This window comes from Colletotrichum aenigma, assembly GCF_013390185.1.
Source record: "Colletotrichum aenigma strain Cg56 chromosome Unknown KSG_Cg56_contig01, whole genome shotgun sequence".
In the NCBI taxonomy this organism is placed as follows: Eukaryota; Fungi; Ascomycota; class Sordariomycetes; order Glomerellales; family Glomerellaceae; genus Colletotrichum; species Colletotrichum aenigma.
In genome coordinates, this window is record NW_023500907.1 from 3,438,971 (window position 1) to 3,459,145 (window position 20,175).

At 50.8% G+C, this 20,175-nt stretch overlaps 5 protein-coding genes across 5 annotated transcripts; 2 read left to right on the forward strand and 3 right to left on the reverse strand.

Annotated features, from left to right (window-relative positions):
- Positions 1 to 304: 304 nt before the first annotated feature.
- CGCA056_v000929 (Secondary metabolism regulator LAE1) lies at positions 305 to 1,773 on the forward strand (the record flags this gene model as incomplete). Its single annotated transcript, XM_037316190.1, has 8 exons — positions 305 to 367; positions 423 to 452; positions 524 to 614; positions 668 to 870; positions 931 to 968; positions 1,049 to 1,186; positions 1,242 to 1,658; positions 1,713 to 1,773. 8 exons carry the CDS (start codon positions 305 to 307, stop codon positions 1,771 to 1,773), a joined length of 1,041 nt encoding a protein of 346 aa, XP_037184805.1.
- Positions 1,774 to 2,413: 640 nt separating this feature from the next.
- On the forward strand, positions 2,414 to 3,908 carry CGCA056_v000930 (Secondary metabolism regulator LAE1; the record flags this gene model as incomplete). Its single annotated transcript, XM_037316191.1, has 9 exons — positions 2,414 to 2,515; positions 2,572 to 2,601; positions 2,666 to 2,756; positions 2,813 to 2,854; positions 2,902 to 3,056; positions 3,107 to 3,144; positions 3,198 to 3,335; positions 3,391 to 3,810; positions 3,860 to 3,908. 9 exons carry the CDS (start codon positions 2,414 to 2,416, stop codon positions 3,906 to 3,908), a joined length of 1,065 nt encoding a protein of 354 aa, XP_037185828.1.
- A 199-nt stretch (positions 3,909 to 4,107) lies between these two features.
- On the reverse strand, positions 4,108 to 5,752 carry CGCA056_v000931 (putative transporter; the record flags this gene model as incomplete). Its single annotated transcript, XM_037316192.1, has 4 exons — positions 4,108 to 4,113; positions 4,194 to 4,683; positions 4,734 to 4,837; positions 4,886 to 5,752. The coding sequence occupies 4 exons, from the start codon at positions 5,750 to 5,752 to the stop codon at positions 4,108 to 4,110; spliced, it is 1,467 nt and encodes a 488-aa protein (XP_037184991.1).
- A 754-nt stretch (positions 5,753 to 6,506) lies between these two features.
- On the reverse strand, positions 6,507 to 7,987 carry CGCA056_v000932 (putative dipeptidase; the record flags this gene model as incomplete). The annotated part of the gene is made up of 5 exons (XM_037316193.1): positions 6,507 to 7,144; positions 7,195 to 7,315; positions 7,370 to 7,433; positions 7,493 to 7,721; positions 7,783 to 7,987. The coding sequence occupies 5 exons, from the start codon at positions 7,985 to 7,987 to the stop codon at positions 6,507 to 6,509; spliced, it is 1,257 nt and encodes a 418-aa protein (XP_037185826.1).
- A 9,572-nt stretch (positions 7,988 to 17,559) lies between these two features.
- CGCA056_v000933 (uncharacterized protein) lies at positions 17,560 to 19,374 on the reverse strand (the record flags this gene model as incomplete). The annotated part of the gene is made up of 4 exons (XM_037316194.1): positions 17,560 to 17,708; positions 17,761 to 18,244; positions 18,298 to 18,653; positions 18,732 to 19,374. 4 exons carry the CDS (start codon positions 19,372 to 19,374, stop codon positions 17,560 to 17,562), a joined length of 1,632 nt encoding a protein of 543 aa, XP_037185825.1.
- Positions 19,375 to 20,175: the final 801 nt, after the last annotated feature.

Sequence of the window (20,175 nt, forward strand, 5' to 3'; positions counted from 1 at the left end):
TTCCTTTCCAACACAGCTTGCCTGACACCCCAACCGATCACGCCCATGCATTTATTGGCAGCGGGGCCCAAACGATGGCATGCTATGCATCAAGGATACCTGCCGCATATGCAACATTCATCACTTGTCCCCGGCCCAAAAGAGGGGATGAATTGCAGGGCTTGAACAGCAGCCCAGAAGTAGATAGACTAGTTTCCCACGTCGCTCTCAGTTTTCTATCTCACAACATCACCATAGCCGAGTCTCGCTGACTGTCACAAGTGTGTCCTAAAACATCTCTCGTTGCTCACAAATTCAGTCGAAGATGGCCCAATCTTCCGCCATCATTCCCAACAATAACGGAGAAGTTATTCTCGCCGCCGATGAGGTATGCGTGACGCCCCCGCTTGAGTTGTCGCTGGTAGCTGATCAAGGCATCACAGCCAACGTATGACTCTGCATCAGAGCTCGGAGTGAGTGAAACCATTGACTCCCACCAATAAAATAGATCCAGAGTGTAATCTTACAACTCCGTCTTTGGCAGAGCATCACGTCTTCAAGCGCCAGTGTAAGCAGTTCTATCCTCGACTACCGCACAGAGTACGGCAGGACCTATCACCGGTACAAGGATGGAAGTAGGACTTCCCCGCGCCCCTATCAAAGACGCCAGACCATTGAAAGTGCTCAGAATATAGTTACCCCAACGACGAGACGGAAAACGATCGCCTCGAGATTCAGCACAACCTCTTCCTCGTCACGTACGACAACAAGCTGGGAACGGCGCCACCCAATGACAAGAGTCTCGGCGTCAAGGTGAAGCGGGTTCTGGACGTCGGCACGGGGACTGGAGTTTGGGCGATCGAGTTTGGAGATGAGCATCCTGAAGCCGAGGTCGGCCGACATACAACCTTGTCCTCAGACGACATTTGGGAAGGCTAACCGACGATGGAGGTGCTCGGCATTGATTTGTCCGCCATTCAGCCAGATTTGTATGAGCCCACTCCATGTTTTCTTTACATTGGTTTCATCAAATCAGTGTGAGGAGTATTAGCGGCTAACTGTAACACAGCGCTCCGCCGAATGTCAAGTTCGAGATTGACGATATTGAAGAACCTTGGACATTCTCCCAGCCTTTCGATTACATCCACAGTCGAATGATGACCTCCAGCCTGTCGGACTGGCGAGTCTATCTGCAGAGATGCTACGAGTTAGTCCCTCCTTTCTAAATCTCACCCCTAAAAGTCTCGTGCTTAGTCTCATAGCGGTCTCGCCCCCGGCGGCTATTTCGAGATGAACGAGATGGACTACCCCACTTCCGACGACGGCACCCTCCAGAAAGAACATGCTCTCCACATATATCTCGATCTCGTCTTCGGCGCCCTCGAAAAGTCCGGGCGCGCCTTCCAAAGCATCCCGGCGCTGAGGGACATGATGCTCGACATAGGCTTCCACGGCGTGACGATGAAAAAGTACAAGTGGCCGACGAACCCGTGGGCGAAGGACGCGAAGCATAAGAAGATTGGAGCCTGGAACAATGAAAACCTGAATGCGGGCGTCGAAGCGTGGGCCATGGCACCGTTTACTCGAATCCACGGGTGGACGCAGGAGGAGGTTCAAGTCTTCTTGGTTGATGTCCGGAAGGACTTAGGGAATGGAAGGATTCATGCTTATTGGCCTATGTAAGTGGAAATTTCCTGATTCTTATGAGTGCGTGTGTGGCTAACGACAGGAAGATATTCTCTTTGGGGACGGAAGCCTACAGTGGAAGAGGCTGGAGGGGCTGCTGGCAACTGAGATGGCTTGAGCAGCCATGGAAAGCTGAGGGCCCGCTTGCATTGTCTGCAGATCGCTCCTTCATGAGGAAAATGCCCTTTCGCAATTGTTCTCACGTTTTGATAGTAGCCAGGGGAAAAGTTCTACTTACCTACCCGATCCAGAAACCGGTGGCCCTAGTTCTTGGCAGTGTTCGTTGGTCCAACTCGTATCTTTTGACGAACCGCGGGTTGTCCGATTCGCTCGGGATTGTCCGTTGCATTGCATATGCTCTGCATCGCGCGGCAGTGGGTAAATTCGGCGATGAACTATTGTTATTCATTGGATCTGGGGCCGGAACCAAGGGTTCAAGATGTGTTTCCCCATCACGGAAGGCTGGCTGTTCCAACACAGAACCAACCCCAGTAGCAAACTGCGTTTGAAGAACCAACAGACTCGTCGACAATCATGGGCACCGGTCGCTTATGCAGCACTCGTCACAAACATGCAGAGACGTCGCCGGCCAAGAAGAGGGGTAAATAAGGCTCGTGTGAACTGTAGAAGGAGATAAATTGTCAGATGATGCAGGAGAATGGTCTTAATATTCGTTCAGTCTGAGCTTTTTAGTGACTGCAGATAAACTGTCGATTGTCTGAATTGTCCAAACTAATCAATTTCAACCATGTCTGCACCCAACGAGACGGGCGAGGCCCCTCCAGTTGCTGCAAACTCTGCTTTACAGGCACCGGCTCTTGAGACTGACGGCGTGCTTGTCGCCGACGAGGTATGCTAGTTCTGTCAAAGAACTCCAAGAGCCTACCTTACTGACTACGTGAGTAGCCTGTTGACGACGGCGCGTCAGCACTCGGCGTGAGTTTTTGCAAGCCAAGTTGTAAGCAGCAACGTATGTTCTGAGACACTTACTATACGCTAGAGCGTCGCATCCTCGACAACAAGCGTGACCGCCTCAATTTTGGATTACAGAATCGAGAATGGCAGGACCTATCATCGATACAAGGATGGGAGTAAGAAACCGGCTCTGAACAGCAAGCAAACACCAGAATGATGCTCATCGATACAGAGTACAGCTATCCCAACGACGATCGGGAGTCCGAGAGGTTGGGTAAGTCATCCGACTCCGGAAGAAGCCTCACGTCGTAACGTCTTTAGATTTGCAACATCACCTCTTCCTTCTGACCTACGACAACCAGCTAGGCACCTCCCCACCGTGCGCAAGAGACTCTAAGATCAAGCGTGTGCTCGATGTGGGCACGGGAACTGGGCTGTGGGCCATCGAGTTTGGTGACGACCACCCAGAGGCCGAGGTGAGGACAGAACCTTGGGTATCATTGACCGTCGCTAACAGTAATTTGAGGTCTTGGGTATTGATCTCTCTGTTGTTCAACCCGACTTGTATATTCATTCCTGGAGTGATCTGGACAGGGCAACTTTGCTGACTTTCTCAGCGTACCGCCAAACGTGAAGTTCGAGATCGACGACATTGAGGAGCCCTGGACGTTCTCGCGACCGTTCGACTTTATCCATAGCCGCATGATGACATCGAGCATTGCAAATTGGCGCACATACCTTAAGAAGTGTTACGAGTAAGAAAACATCCTTCCCGGGGATACACGGGGCTAACGTTGGATATCTACTCAGTGGTCTGGCGCCCGGTGGCTATCTCGAGCTCAACGAGACCGACCTCTACCCTGCGTGTGACGACGGTACTCTCACAGAAGAACACGCAGTCTCGAGAGCTATCAACTTACTAGGCGAGGCCATGGTCAAGATTGGCCGTCCCTTCCAGAGTATACCGGAACTGCGACAGATGATGATTGAAATCGGGTTCGAAGACGTGCATCTGAAGCAGTACAAGTGGCCGAGCAACAGCTGGCCTAAGGATCCGAAGTACAAGGAGCTGGGTCTGTGGGAGAATGAGAACCTCAACACAGGATTCGAGGCTTTTATTGTCGCACCCCTGACCAGAATCCACGAGTGGACCATGGCGGAGGTGCAGGTGTTTCTGATTGACGTGCGAAAAGACGTTAATGACCGGAACATTCATGCATACTGGCCGATGTAAGTGCACTTTCTGACTTGCTTTCTTCAGATCGCTGACTGGTGGCAGCTACTCTATCTGGGGACGGAAGCCAGTGGAAGAGAAGGACGCTGCCTGAGGGCTGAAGACTACCTGAGGCAGACTTCAACGGTCAAATAAGGACATGGGAACAGGGACCACCGGTATAATTGCAAGCAAATAGTGCGAGTGCGGTGATAGTGTGCGGTTCGGGTAAAGAAATCATCTTTTGGTGTGGATATAATATTTTATCATCAATGTGTCTATATGTGAATTGCCACCCTGTGCCCACTCCCAGTCTACACCTTCCCCCTTCGCTTAACTTAATAGACATACTGAACAAGGTTAGTTCATTCCTCAAGAATACTGCTTGCGGATCACTTACTTTGAAATACTTGTTCTCGAAGTCGGTCTGATCCAAAAGACCTCGTTCGTAGGCTTGCTGCTCATTCTCCGGCGACTCTGCATGCTCAGTCTTCCGTGAGCGGTTGCGAGTCCACAGAAGAACCCAGATGCCCGCCAAACAAGCAATCTGAAGACCAACGCAGAAGATCATCATCGCGACGCCAAGGGTGTACCTGGGAGCCTGCTCTGTCTTAAAGAAGAAGGGGCCGATGAAGTTTCCGACGCAGTATCCAATGAGCAGCATCGCGTTGGTGGTGATCTTCTTGGTATGTCCGGCGGTGTTAGCGGTTGCAACGGACATGGACAGCGTCCAGGTGGCGGTGTAGGCAAAAGAGATCCAGAGACAGGCGAGGCGGCCGTACGGGTTTGACTGGTCGATGAGCCAGAGTCCGAGGATGCCTGCAAGGAAGGGCGCGAGACAGGCAAGCATGATGGTGAGACGGGCGTTGGGGTAGTAGGATGCGAAGAAGCTGGGAGAGGTGAGAAAGATGCAAGATATGATGGTTCAAGGGTGACATACCATGCCAAGGGGCAGAGAATCAGCTGAACTCCGCCAGAGGGCATCTGAATGAGGGTAGTCTGCAGAGTCGAGAAGCCCATTCCCTTGATGACAAGACCTTGAAACTGCTGGAGTTTAGCATCTGCCCACGTTCAAGCATTTTTCTGACTTACAGTCGTCAAACCACCGTTGGGTGAGTTGCTAGCAACAGCAAAGAGGAACAACAACCACGTCTTCAAGTCCCTCATGGCCTCCCAAAATTGAGGCCACTTGAACTCCTTGTTCTCAACGCCAGTACCGTTCGTCTTCACACGGTTGACAACCATCGCTCTCTCCTTCTCACTCAGGAACTTGGTCGTAAGAGGCGAGCCCGGTAGGAAGATCAACATCAGCGCACCCCACGCAACAGTGATCGAGCCCCAGAACAGGAACAGAATCCGCCAACTCGCAATCGATCCCGAGATGTGCCCGAGGCCGAATGAGACGATTCCAGCGGCGATATATCCCAACCCGGCAGATCCAATCCAGATGCCCATGCGTAAAGGCTGCTCTTTGCGCTCGTAGTACATGGAGAACAGGATCATAGTGGTGGGGTTGGCCGAGGCCTCGAACATGCCGAGGAAGAATCTTGTCGCCGCGAGTCCGGGGAAGCTGTGCACGGCGCCGTGGCACATGAGGACCGCGCCCCAGAGGACGACGGTCGCCGCGAAGAAGGTGCCGACAGGGAGCTTCTGCAGAAGCACGTTCGTCGGAAATTCCCAGAAAAGGTACCCGAGATACAACACGGCGCCAGCCCATGAGAACTCTGAGCCTGTGAGACCAATATCCTCGCGGACACCGAAGACAGCCGCGTAGCTGAGCGTGGTACGGTCGATGGATTGCAGGGCGTATGTGATGCAAAGCAGAGGCATCAGCCGGAAGTCGATCTTGCGGAGGAGAGCCGAGTACTCCTGGGGATCGACGATCTCGCCCTCCGCGGTGTCGAGGAGGTCGAGGGCCTTGGACGGCTCATCGGCCATCAGCTCTTTCTTTGTCGCCATGTTTGCTCTCCTCGAGATCCTGGGTGAGATGTTAATAAAGGCGGTTGCGGCGCGAGTCGGCCATCTTGGGCGTCGTTCAAGGAGTGTATGACTTTATATGGACGTCGGCAGTGTAAGTGCCAGACCGGAGCTGCCCCGCATTATTCGTACGATAGAACGGCCAGGGAATATGCGAGATGGAGTTGATAAGAGTGGTGGGAATGACTAGGTTCGTCGGTGTATATCCCGCGGGAAACTCTTATCACCGGTAGATCTCAACCGCGGAGGTGAATGACTACCCCGCGCTCAACGTCGCAACAGGGTGCCGAGTTGCGAGGTGAGATTGTTTGTCAGAGCAATAGAAAGACGGTTTCAAGGCCAATTGAGACAACTTTGGTGTTCTTGACTTGACATAAACACAGTAAACTGATGCCATGGTTGGGTATTCCGCGGCAATCATCGCACCACCCCCTCCCATTTGCACAAACAGATATAATTCATTTGAATCATGTTCGAAAGTCGCTACGATGAATAATAATTGGGGTAAAGTACGAGTTTCTAGGATCGATCTTGGTTGGGTGAGGTTGAGGCCAGTTTCTGGTACGGTCATTGCCTGCAACACAATCAGTGATGTTGCGAATAGCATCATGACACAAAGTATAAGTTGGGGGAATCATGGCAAACATCATAAGACCATTTATTCTACATGTTAAACATCAGAAGCTGACAGCTTTCATGAATATTTCTTGCAATTTCTTATGTTTGACCATGGTGATTACTGTTTATCACCATCATCATCAAGATACAAACCCTCGTCTGGAGGAGGGACGCCGTACCAATCACCTCCCGAATCCTCATCGTAATCAACCTTCATCTGGTAATAGCCGTCATACTTCCACCACTCTCGTCCCTCCCAGACATCCTCAACCGGCAAGACACCCTCCGCCTTCATCTCGTCTCTCACCTTCTCGACCCCGCGCCATACCCTGAGGATATTCTCCCCGGCGACCTTGGCCAGCTGTTCCTCCGTTGCGCCTCGGTCCAAGATGGCTTTCAAAAGCGCTGGGTAACACTTAACATCTTCCAGTCCAGGGATCACTGAAGCAATGCCATCAAAGTCGGACCCGAGGCCGACGTGGTCCCATCCGATGCGCTCGGCAATGTAGAACAAATGATCGAGAACCATCTCCATCTTGGCATCCCTCCGACGGGTGGCAACATGCTCCGGCACGAAGGTTACCATGATGATGCCGCCGTTTGCGGGGACCATGTCGAGTATGTGATCGGGGACGTTGCGCGCGCAGTCGAACACGCCCTTGACGTTGGAGTGGGAGAACATGATTGGCGCGCGGGAAAGCTGGAGAACTTGCTTGGCGCAATCTTCTGAGACGTGAGAGATGTCCACGATCATCCCTGTGTGAAGTTAGACATGGTGCTTGAGTCCGAAGTTGATGACGACGTACCTAGTCTGTTCATCTCAACGAGGGCTGAGCGACCTAATCTGGATAGTCCACCGTGGACTGGTCCGACTTTCGAAGTGCTTGAATCTGCGAAGGCGTTGTTGCAAACGTGGGTGAGTGTACACTAGACTTCACATCAGCCACGTCGGATACCATGTCGTTACTTCTCTTCACTCACATATCGGACTCCGAGGCGATAGAAAGCGCGAATGATACCGATGCTGTTACCAGCCATGTGCAATCTGTTCAACCCGGTTGGCATGCCAAGTCACGACTTACACGAGCCCGATGAGATACATACCCCTCAATACCAATCGAACACGCGATCCGCCCAGACTCGTAAATCTTCTTTACCTCATTCGGCCCGTTCACTAGTTCAAATGTCTCTGGATACGATTCGACTAGGCGCAGGGTGAGATCGATCTGCTCAATGGCATCGCGCGCCATGGTCGAGTACTCTGCCGTTGAGAAGTTCTCCGCGGACCGCAAGCACGGGACGCAGACTGACCAGAACTGCCCACCGACAGCACCTGCCATGCGTGTTAGTGGAAGCCCAAGGTGTCACGGCTACAAGTGTGTTGAGCAACTCACCTTCCCTCAAACGAGGGATGTCCGTCATTCCCCTCTGGAAGCCATTCGCAAAGTCGAATTTGGGGTTGTTGTGGATCTTGCCCTTGAAACAGCAGCGCGGCTGCTGAGGAAGATCATTATGGCCGTCGATGAGGGGTGTTTTCAGAAGTACTCGCTTCACCCGCTCATCGATGTCAAGCTGTTGATAGGGGTGTGTTGAAGCCATCTTGAGATGTCCGCTGTTATTTTACTTGGCTTGTGGATGATGTATGCTCTGATCAATCAAAAGGGCATTAGAAGGTCTTTTAGATGATGACCTCGCATGATTGTCATCGTTGATGATACCGGGTCCTCCGTGGTTACCAGGTTCCCCTCGGTCAACGATGTGGTGGGGTTCTTGTCCGTTTCCCGCGCAAAAAAGAGCGACCCCATAGATATCGCCCTGCATCCTGATTTGGCCATGATCCATCTCAACTTCGGATGACATGTTCCTGGGTTGGCCCTGGAATCCCCGCATGTTCGGCTCTGATAAGACTGCGCATTATCCTGGGTGATTTACAGGAGAGAACCTCCGAGTCCCAGCGATCTGGCTGCATGCGTTCACGGATGGCCCCATTGCCTGGTAAGCTTCGGAGTTACACTCAGAGGATAAAAGTCCTGGGACTGACTGACAAGTGAGTTCCGGCTCCGAGGAAAGTTTATCGAACAAGACTCTCTTCTTCGGCGCATGGAGCCGTGCGTAGTTAGAGGCTGATGACAGCGTAGCTTTGGGACCCAGATGGTGATGGCTTCATGTGAATGATGTGATACTAGAAATTGAGAATGCATGAGTAAACTGAGGAAAATTGACAATTGAGCACCCAAGAACAATCCCCACTCATATCGTATATCATAATTGTGAATCATGCTTGTATGCGTTCCCATGCGTTTCGCTTGACAATCTCCGTGGTAACCAGCGACTTATACCGAGAGCGCACCCGAGTATCCTGTGGGGATTACACGATGTATGAAGCCAATGCCAACGCTGCATGCCTAGTGCCCGCTAATAAGAAAACCAATTCATGCATATGCATGTCGTCCCACTCATCAAAGAAGCACATGACATGCAATCAACACCCGTCCATGACTGTATCGCCGTCATGATCGTGTGGTGGAGCGCCATCTTTGTCGCCAGTAGGCTTCTTCCTCACCCTACGATTCAGTACCTTCATCTCAGGGTCCACAACGAGGAACCTCAGACGCTCGTCAATAAAGTTAATACTGGCAACAATGCTCTGATCTAAGAACGGTGTGTTAGTCATGAATAACGTGTAAGTGAGGAGCATGTTCCTGTGGAAGACCTACAGAAGTTGTCGCGCAGACTCAGAGCATAGTTGAGAGCCCCAACGAGATCGTGACGTTGAGGATCACTGAGCAGCCAGGCAGAGTTGACCTCGTTCAAGGACTTGAGCGCAGCTGTGGTCCTGAACAAAGTCGCGTAAAAGACTGCGACCGCGTTGAAGAGGGCATCGGCATTGTTGTGCCAGGGCCGGACATTGCGGAGGAGATCCCGGTAGATCAATATCAATTGCCACAGAGCGGCCCATATGGCGGGCCTTTCTTGTTGAGCAATCTTGGGTGTTTTCAGGTACTTGTCAAGTTCGTCGAGAATGTCCCTCTCTGAAGATTCGAGGGCCGCACGAGCAGCTCAGCCTGGGCCGGTTGAGGGAGTTCGTCGACACCTTTATCGTTTGTTTGGACGAAGAAAAGGGTGTGGGCTCTGCAAATCTTGTAGGCGGACTTGAAGATGTGGACTTTCTCGAGAAGTGAGCACTGTGAAAAAGGTCAGAAATGTTGAGACAAGAGCGGCGCAAGTAGGCTGGCGGCGCAAAGAGGCTGGCGTCTTACCTGAGGCCGCTGACGGGCACTGCCCAATCTGACGTATGTCCTGATGAGAGACTCAATGCCGCCTTCAAAAGTGCTAAAGTCCTCGGGCGACAAAGACTGCTCAGTCCATTGGAGCTGATGATCTTGGGACAACGCAGAGTTGAAGTGCGTCCTCGAGAAGGTACATCCGACATGGGTGATGGTATCCGTACCCACTGTCTTGCAAGTGTAGTTCCTGAGGCAAGCTTGAAGTGGAACGCCGGTACAGCTCCGTTCCAAAAATATCTGTCCTTCAAAGACCTGGGGACCAAACTCTGGCCGCGCAGAACGAAGGATTTCCTTGACGATGTCATCGTTCTTGTGAGTTAAGCCGGCAACTAGAGTATGTCAGCTGTCAGCATTCTAGTAACATGGGTACCCAGTTCCAAAGGAATCGGGGTTTCCTCACATCTCCTTGAGGAGTACTCTAGTGCAACCGTTGCGAAATCTTTGCGGTTACAGCAGATGTCAGGGGCTTTGGGATATGTCTTGATACAAGTCTGACAAATCCCTGAGGTTGTACATGAAACTCTCTGTAAGCGACATCTCATACACGCGCCTGCATCTCTTACGCTATTGACCTTGGAAACATCTTTGATGAACCGGGATCTGAAAGGTTTGACGTGGCCGGCGATGTCAAGCTTGGTTGGTCGTGGTATGTCAAGGAGACGAAGAGAGTCGTTTTCGTCTCTGCCCGAAACGCTTATAGACAGAGAAGTAGAAGCATAGCTGCTAGTGGCCCGCGATATTGACGACGAAGAAGATGTTGAAAGCGCGGTGGATGACGTAGGAATTGTTGGCGATGGGGGTTGGCTAGTGTAATCTCCTCCATCGCAGTCTCGAAAATAGACGGCGTAATCAAAAAATGTAGGGAAAGGCTCTGGTTTTGACCACCTCGCTTCTTGCCTCAGAAATTCGTATATATCACTCTGAGCAGGGGCTTCAGAAAGGGCTTTGTCGCTGGTCAATTCTTGAGCACCCTCTCTGCTGCCACTGACCGAAGCTATTCCTTCAATCTCAGCTGAGTGCTCACGTATTGGAGCCAGTTCGAACTTTTCAGTCGTAATTTCACCGAGCCATGTTGATTCTTCAATAGTATGCGGTCTCTCGCTGGTTGATTCACTTTCGCTTTCGCTTTCAAGATAGTCGTTGTCCCATGGAAGACAGCCGAGAGCAAAACTGTGCGTGTGCCACAGAATATGATCGTCATCGCTCGGTACTGTCTCGCTCGAGTCTTTCAAACACAGAGGACACGATACTGGCTGTGGAATCTTCTTTCCACAAACATCAGCCAGGAGTGGAATCTCAGACTGAATGACGAATGCTTGATGCTCGCCTCGCACATGGCATGCCCAGTCTCCACGTTGCCCAAAGTGAACCAGCTGCTTGCTGCCAGGTGTTGGACTACACCACGGGCAAATCCACATTGTTCGAGTATGGAATTCGTCTCGGTGCTGCAGGAGCTCCTCGGAGCTCGAATACATTCGATGTGGCGTGCTGCAATCCTCGTAAAAGCACACATAAGGAAGTACGTCATGAGCTACATGTTTCCTATCAAGTGTGAGTTCAAGTTATTTAGAGGAAAATAATGAAGGTAGATTTCTCCAAATGCTACATTACCTCCAAATCAGTGGCTTTTTGTAATAGTCGCTTGGCAAGATGTCGGCGGAGTAAGGGCAGGTGATTGATGCACCATCTGTTGGCGGTTTCGGGCACTTCGGATACTCAAGGCTCCCATTGCTGCCGATTCGAGTCGCACGGGTCGCGATCGACGGTTCAGAACATTTCGGAACTTCAGGGATGTCTATTTGAGATCCCACGGCAGTGGCTGTATTCAAAACTGAGGCGGCGGGTCCCGCGCCATCCTCACAGATTGACGAGGTTGCGTTTTGATCGCCAACTCCATCCATGGCTGCAGTTACTTCCACGGAGTCTTCAAGGGGATTCATTGACCCCCTTGTGAACATGATTCTGTTCAAACGAAGTAGATTTGCCCGCAGTAGTCGTTGCTGTATCCGTGTCAACGGACTTTCCGGCCTCTCTTGGTCCGTCGAGGTGGCGCCAGGTTCTTCAAGTCGTAGCCTTCGGCTCAAGATGTTGTTGGTCCAGAATTCCATGTAAGCTGCGTAATCTTCTTCTTTCAGTGTATCATCTGCCCTGCTGTTCCGGTATTTCGATCCAGACTGGCGTATCTTTGTCGATAGCCTCGCAAGTTGCGAGATCGTCGTCTCGATGAACACCATACGGATTTTTATATCCGCCGAGGTAACATTAGAACTCGAGAGACTATAGGTGTTCTCGCCGTGTGTCAAAATCGAAATATCAGAAGAGCTTCCATCATCTGAGTCTGTATCCATCTCCGAATGGGACATCGCTAGTGCCTCACTTAACGAGGATCGTGAGTAGACTGCCAAGGTTAGCAAGCTTAAATCAATGTCACTTGATTATCTTCGATACCATTTTCTCTGAGACCTTTCATTTCTCGTGCTAGTCCATTCAGCAGATTGCAAACAACCTCACGCAATTCGGGGTGATTTCGTAGGCGATAATCCAAAGACGACTTGCCCTGAGCAGTGGCTTTCATGGTCCTGTTCCAGAGATTGAACTCCACTTGGCGAAATTCGAGCCATTCTGATCCTGTGACCTCTGGTACAGCTGTGACACAATCGTAGAACAGTGCCTTGCAGGCCAGAGCGCCTCGGCGACAAGGAAGCTCAACCTCATGCTGAACAGCCGATGTGGTTGGTACAAACGCCATGAAGGTTGCAAGCCCCGATGGATCAAGAGACAGGCCGGACTCTTTTCGCCGTCACCGATGACATGAGATATTGTTAGGGTTGTTATGCATGAATGCGAGCCATTTGAATCTCATTCTAACCATTCAGCCTTAGGCGGCTGTGAACACGTCATGTGAGCGGAAGTGCTCGATAATGCGGCGAATGACGGTTGCAGGGCTGCATTATGTCGCGGCGGCGGTGTTCCGGAGGCCTCTTAAGATGTCTGTCATCTCACCCCTCTTGATACTTAAATCGGCCTGTTCCATCCGCAATCGCCCATAGCTCCGATTGATGGCAAAAGACGACTCAGCGAAACATGGCATCAAAATGTTGGTTCGTGCTGTCGCAAACTCATTACCCTCCCCCAACGATCCCCGAAGATGGTGTCGGAGCATCCAGCGGGCCCATCTGCCTGGGCCACTTGATACCTGACCTACAACACTTGGACAATGTCGTCAATAGAGAGGGCTTGGTAGATGTGCCTCCGAGCATGCCCTGCTACCCGACCAAAGCTTGGGGATTTGAGTGGGAGATGGATCAAGGTAGCGAAATGGACTTTTCCGTGACAGCTGGCATTCCCGTTGCCGCTGCAGCTGGCTTATCGGTCACATCAAACGCTGGTGTTGCATTCCAAAAGACGGTCAACAAGTTTTGGCAGTTCGAGTCATTGGAGACCTTTCTCATTCAACCCACCGTTGCATACATCGAGGATAGTTTGAAGGCCGAGGAGGTTGTCAGGTATTTCGAATCGAAAGGCACTCTTAGCACTTCCAAAATTTTCATGATTACCGGCATAGTTGTCGCAAGAGGCGCTACTGTCAGAACTGGGAGAAGCCACAATCGTTCCATTTACGGCGGACCTGGAGTGTAAGTTGGAAACGAGGCCTTTAAGCAGCCAACGCTTACTGTGTTTAGTGGATTCGCGTCCATAGCTGAAGTTGGGGGTCAAGCTGGGTCTTCTCAGAGCCGTTCATTTTCGTCGTCGGCCCAGAAAACCACCGATTTCGTTTGGGCTGTTCGTCTGGCAAAGATATCGAAGGGCTTAATTGACAAAAAATGGTCGTACAAGACATTGTCGCGCGGGGCAACATTTGGGTCAGGCGAGGATCAGGCCCACGAGAGCACGGTTGCTGAAGCATTGATGCAAGAAGGATTGTGCATAGACCTGCCAAGTGAAATTAGTATGGGATCCGACACGTTTGTTTTTCAGAGCATTTGAGGGATATTGACGCTGAAAATCACTGTTCTTCCAATTTCAAATGCCTATTGTAAAGGTGAAGTAGGCATTCATGGCTATGTATATAACTTATAACCCAACGGCAATTGAGACATTAATGTTCGTTCGTTCAGGCGTTGCATCGATCGCCATACTACGAATTCCGTTCCGACCGACATGTCGACTTATCCACCTGGCGATGGCGGTCAACGGCGGTAGGGGCAGCTGTGCCACAATCACCGCATAAAACTGCAGTACGTACTTGAAACCAATCGTCAGACATTGAGGAGGTAAGCATGCCAAGACGAGCCTCATTGAAATCTGATTGGGACGCAACGATAGCAAAAGTACCGAACATGTCCAAGGCGGGGGAGGCAAGCTCTTTAGCCCGGGTTGCGAGCTAACACCCAGGCGGCTGCCGATGCTGCTCCTCTCCTACCTTGGTGCATCTTTACCAAAATCATCGACAACGGCTGCGATGACCGACGATACGCTTCAATTCGCAAAAGACGCAGTCCGGGCAGTCGTCTCGATAGTGTCCGCAATCGCAAATCAAGAAGACGAGACAATCTACGGCATTTTGCGAAGCCAGCTCTTTTGCACAGAGGAGTATCTCCACAGCCTGAGGAATGCAGATCACGCAGATGTGGTGGAATGGATGAGAGAACTTTTGAGATCTCTAGAGGAGCTATGCAAGGTAGACACTGCTCATGCTAAATTATCCAGGCCAGGACTAGTCAGATAACGAGACCTGTTCCCTACAGTATGGCTATTTGAAAACCTCACCTATCATTGGCGACCCTGGAAACTTGAATCAGTACCCAACGCTCCGACTTCTTATCAAAGACCGACGGTCGAAAACACGGCTTAACAAGTTGGCGAGGAGGAAGAAAAGACCGGATATGCAATTGAAGATCATCGGTCGTTTTCAGCGACTCTCGACGCACAAGAGACCAATCAGTGGCATCGAGCCAGATCCGAAAAAGAGAAACCTCCAGAGGCCGGACTGTCAATCATACACAAGGGCACTGTACAGTACACTCTTGCCGTTGTGCCTATGCTCACTGCAGGGCAAGGATGCAAGCATCACGGCAAACCTCCAATTGAGGTCATGCTGTGCCAGAGACGAACTTCAAGATGGGATGAGTTTTCGGCTGTTCTCCCTAGATCATCCGCATTGTGATAACCAAAGCAATCCACCCCACTGGCAGGACGTTCGCGTGTTTATCTCACGAAGGAGTTGAGTCCATTGAACACGAACGGATATCAATAGGAGTGTATCTGACACTGTCTATAGCGAGGTCAGGTTTCAGGGTGAGCATGACACTGCATCTACTTTACCTACCCAACACCAGAATTCCAACGCAATATCGCCAGAAACTTTCTGTGGCGTAATTACAAACAGGAAACAAACCCAACTAGGACTTTTAGTTGCCGAAGATGAAGTTATTGTGTCTCAGACAGAGCGAGAGCGAGTGGACGGGTCTCTCTTAAAAGAATCCAGCGTCTCTCTGAACGACTTGATCAAACACGCTTACGTGCAGCTGAACCCTACTCACAAGGTACTTCTATCGTACATTCTCGCGAAATCCTTCTGGCAACTGTATTCCTCTGAATGGATGCGTTATCCTTGGACCAAGCACGACGTCCATTTCATGCTTACATCCGGGTCATCAAATCCAACGATGATTCTTGTCAGTGAACCGTTCTTGTCTACAAAATTCTAGCGTCATCCTTCGGGCGGCCAAAAGCCATTACATCCTTTCCCGAAAATCTTAGCCCTAGGAACCATGTTCTTAGAGATCGGCCTTGGTAAGGATTTGGAAACTTCCAGACCTGAATTCCTCGATGGAAATGGGAAGCCCACCCCCAACACGAGCTACTATACAGCCCGGGAGGAGTTCAACGAACATAAAGAAACGAACGAGTACATTTTACACTTCGGCAGGTTCATCAAATACTGTATCGACCTGGACTACTTCGTCAAGTACACCAACGATGTCGAGGGGCTGCGACGAGCAATTGAACGGATATCGTTAACGTTCTATACTCACTATACAGTGAATGGGACAAAGATCCCGACATCGACGAAGTGAAACCAATCAGCCTTGCAAAATATACAGATAAAGCACACTTCGTCCAGGAGCACGCGCCCTCTCAACCGGCAAAACCTTCTCACCTATCATGCTGCAATTTTCCAGCAAGCAACAGTACGACTTTCACAGGGCCTATTGCAAACTATGCTATAACCGAGTGTGCTGTCAATCATAGCCACCAAGTACGCGCTTTCCCAGAACTCGACTCGCACCAAACCAGGGATAGTCGACCGCCTACTCCTGCCTATGGATGTACAATGAGGTACGGGCTGGCTTCTGAATACTTTTCGCAATGCTCATTTTCTGATGTGTGAGCAGCAAAGAGACAATCTCGTCAGATCATTGGTTTCACGAGTTTGACAACCTATATCGAGTCATTCGCTCCCCTATACGGGAAGTTCGGCGCGTAAAGATTGCAATTCTAGATACCGGGGTTCTGAAGAGATTCAAGAGGCTCGTGAGCGAGTATAAAGACTTCGTTTCCCGCAACGATTCCGAGTTTCAAGACTCTACAGGACATGGGACCGCGGCCGTATCTTTGATAACGAGGATATACCCAGACGCTGAGATATATATCGGGAGAGTCTTCGAAAAGAGCGATGCGACAGAGTACACGGCTGCCTTAATGGCCGACGTAAGTATTTCGATACTGCTGTCTTTGTACCAACATGCTAATTTCGTAGGCAATTCTGTACGCCAAGAATCAATGGGGTGCTGAGATAATTGTGATGGCCTCTGGATTCGATGATGACAACGCGCAACTAGAGCACGCGATAGACGAAGCTCGACACGCTGGGATTCTTATATTCGCAGCAGCCTCGAACTACGGTAATCTCAAGCAAATAGCGCTCCCCGCCCGGACATACATCGAATTGAAGCTGTTCTGTATGTTCTCAACGAAACCGAACGTCAGAGATACCGACAATCTCAATCCTTCACCCAATGTCCATGCTAGGTATAGCGAAGCTATACTCGGAGAGAATATAGATCTTCCTAGCCTGGGAGGCATCATGTCACTATCTGGAACATCGTACTCAACAATGATCGGGGCAGCTGTTGCCGGTCTGGCTCTCGAGTTCGTGCGGCATCCGGATACTAAAGACCGGATCGAACTTGTTATGAGACTTAACACTGTTGCGGGAATGTCAGCAGTGTTCAACGAGATGTCTACCCGTGGGGGTAATGGCTTGGACTGCATTGCCCCTTGGAAGATCCTCCCAGAACATCTTATAGGAGAACAAGTCGACATCGAAGCAGCACGTGAAGACATCATTACTACCATCAATCGGGCACTTAGAAAGCGGTAAAAGGGTTCACACTAACGATTCACGACTTCATTTCACAGCATTAAATAGAATACTTAAGCACAGTTCCACCCTACCAAGCAAATGCGGGGTTTTCACAGCGCGATGTTACATGTCTGGGTCACTCTCGGAGACTCTTGGTCTTATAACATATAGACCTAGCCTTATCTGACAGCTGCGGGCTATGCTGCTTTAAACTAATGCTGCAATTACTAGAAACGATGCTGAGCTGGTCTCATGCGAAAGGTATACCTGAGGCCTGAGCGATGTCAAAGTCGAGCTCGTGAGCCAAGATCAAGATGCTCTTCGTCGTGTAACTATCGGAGTTGTTTGCTCAAATGCGTGCGTGAAGATTAGTGAGATATGATGTAGCTAATGCCAATGAACCCGGGTATCCTATGAGTTGAGAAACGAAATCCTGCCGTACAGCCTAGAGCCTTGAAGGTACCAAAACAACTCGCTTTTGACGATTAATTACAGAAAACTTTGCGGCTCCCTCTTCAGCAACCTCCCATCACCAAGTCATCACCTAGTTTCCCATTGGTCGCCTTCTTGTTCGGCCTGCGGTTCAAGACCTTCATTTCAGGAGCCACGACTAGGTCTTTAAGCCGCTGATCAATAGTAGCGACACCTGCAACAATGCTCTGATCTATGGATTTCCTGTCAGACGATTTCATATCTTGCGAGGCTCGAGAACTTACAGAAAGTATCGCGTAGGCTCAAAATGTACTTGAATGCATCCGCAAGTTCAGCTTGTTGAGCCAAGTTGAAGGTTCGGGGATCCTTGAGAGTCTCCAAGGACAGCTTCAAAGACGCAGAAGTCCTGAAGCAAGCACCATAGAAGACTGCGACTGCATTCAAGAGAGGTTCGGCGTTGTTCCCAAAGGGCTTCATGTTCCGGAGCAGGTCACGGTAGACGAGCATTAGCTGCCAAAGGGCAGCCCAGACGATGGGCCGCTCCTTGTCGTCGAGCTTCTGCTTCTGCGTCTTGAAGAACTTGTCGAGTTCGGCGAGGAGGTCGCGCTCGGATGACTCGAGGGCTGATCGGGCCACACCTCGAATCTCAGCATGGGCAGGGCCGGGTAGTTCTTGGAGCTTGTTGGCCTGGAAAAAGTAGAGCGTCCGTGAGCGGTAGATCTTGTACATGCACTTGACCACGTGGGCCTTTTGCGCCAGCGTTCTGATCTAGATTATGTGAGCCAGGGTAGACAATGTGTGGTGGAGTGTACTTGTCTTACCTCTGGACGAAAGCTATTGAGGCAGTTGGATCTAGCACAGATCTTGACAAAAGACTCAAGAGCTCCCTCAAATGTGCTGTTCTCTACTGGTGGCGCAAGATTCTCGGCCCAGTCGATGAGTGGCTGGGTTTGAAGGGCAGCGTTGTTGTGGTCTCTCGCAAAGGTACACCCCCTGTGTGCGACGTTGCGGCCGTCTGCTGAGCAGATGTAATTCCTGAGGACAGCAGGAAAGCCAGGCTTGGAAGTGTCTCGGTCAAAGAGAATGTGTCCCACAATGACATTGTCACTGAATCTTGGCTGTGCCATTCGAAAGTTTTCTCTTACAGCAGCGTCTTCATTTCTCAGCAAGCAATCAACTTATGTGTAATTAGCATGCAGTAGGCGTGTAGTCGGTGAAGCAGTTTCTGAGAAAGAAGGGATAAGGATGAACTTACAACGCCTGAAAGCAAGTTCCCTTGCGACATTGGACAACTCATAGCGAATGCAGCAGACCTCAGGAGTCTGATGGTACTGCGGATAGGCCTTCTTGCAAGTCTCACATGGGTAAGAAGTCGAGCAAGAAATCCTTTGAAGGCGGCACTTGATACATGCTCCAGCACCCCTGACCTGGTTGGTCTTGACGACATCCTTCACCACCCGAGTCTTGGAGACACGATGCGGGATGTCAAGAGTCTGGGGTCTAGGAAGTGCTTGGCTCTTGTCGTAGTATGGGATAGTAAGGTCGTCGCCAACAAGCTCATCGATGTCAATGGGGGTAGTTGGCTCTGGCTTGTCGATGGTAACATCATCCGGCGGTGGTGGTGTGTGGATGGAAGAGTTGTCCGTGGTTAGCTGGGAGCTCTCCGAACGAGCATAGGTGAAGAGCATGTTTGCTTCCTGGCTGCTTGGAAAAGAGCCACCTGAAGAGCTGTCATACTCTTCATAAGACCAGATTGCGTCCCGGAAGTATGTATCTGATGGCTCCTCTACATTCCCGACGGAACCCATGCCCCGCTGGACACCGGGTGTGCGCAGATCAGGTGTTGGGCTCGGACGGTAGGAGTCCAAAAAGTTGTTGATGTTGTTCACCAAACCCATGTTGGTCATTTCGGTGGTATAAGTCACTCTAAGTGGACGACTTATGCACAAACGGGATTGTGAAGACCCAGAATAGTCAGGGATTTTGCAGGAAGACCGCTCAAATTGTGACTTGGGGTGTGTAGTTGCGAAGTTTGCATCGTGAGAGCGGGGGTTCTGTCACTTGTTCACACCATGTTATAACACACCTCCCATGCTGAGGCTCTTCGTCCTGCATCTTGAGCGCCAACTTCGCGATAGTATTCTCGGTCAAAGTAGGGGTTTCTATTGGTCAATGGCTCCCGCGCCCCGTATTTACATACCAATCAGATGCCCTTGGTTCACCGAGAATCACATCGCCGGTCTTGCTCGAGGTCGCTCATCCCACATGTTGCCGTTAGGTAAGCCGCAGGATTGCAACTGAAGCTGACCTAGGTGTCTCGGGCCTGCGGCTTGTCCCCAGACACCAAAGATCCCTCTTGCAAACCACTTGAGTTGACTCGGTCTCACATCTCGCGGAAGGATTGCTGTGAAATGGCAAAGCAAGGGTGTGTCAGGGTACTTAAACCAGCTCACGCCCGAGTCTCGAAGCCCAAACTACTCGAAGATCAAGCTCTGCCAGCAGTCTACCGCTCTCAGATCTGTTCGCGGGCCTAGAGCAAGACATATGACGCGTATGTGATGGGCTTTACCAGCTCTGTGCCACTGGCATCGAAAAGGGCGATCATGAGGCCCGGAGATTCGTCTGCTTCTCGACGACTCGAGCCCAAAACTCGAGCCTCATTGTGCAACCTCGAATTTGGCCGACGGACCGCTGCAGCG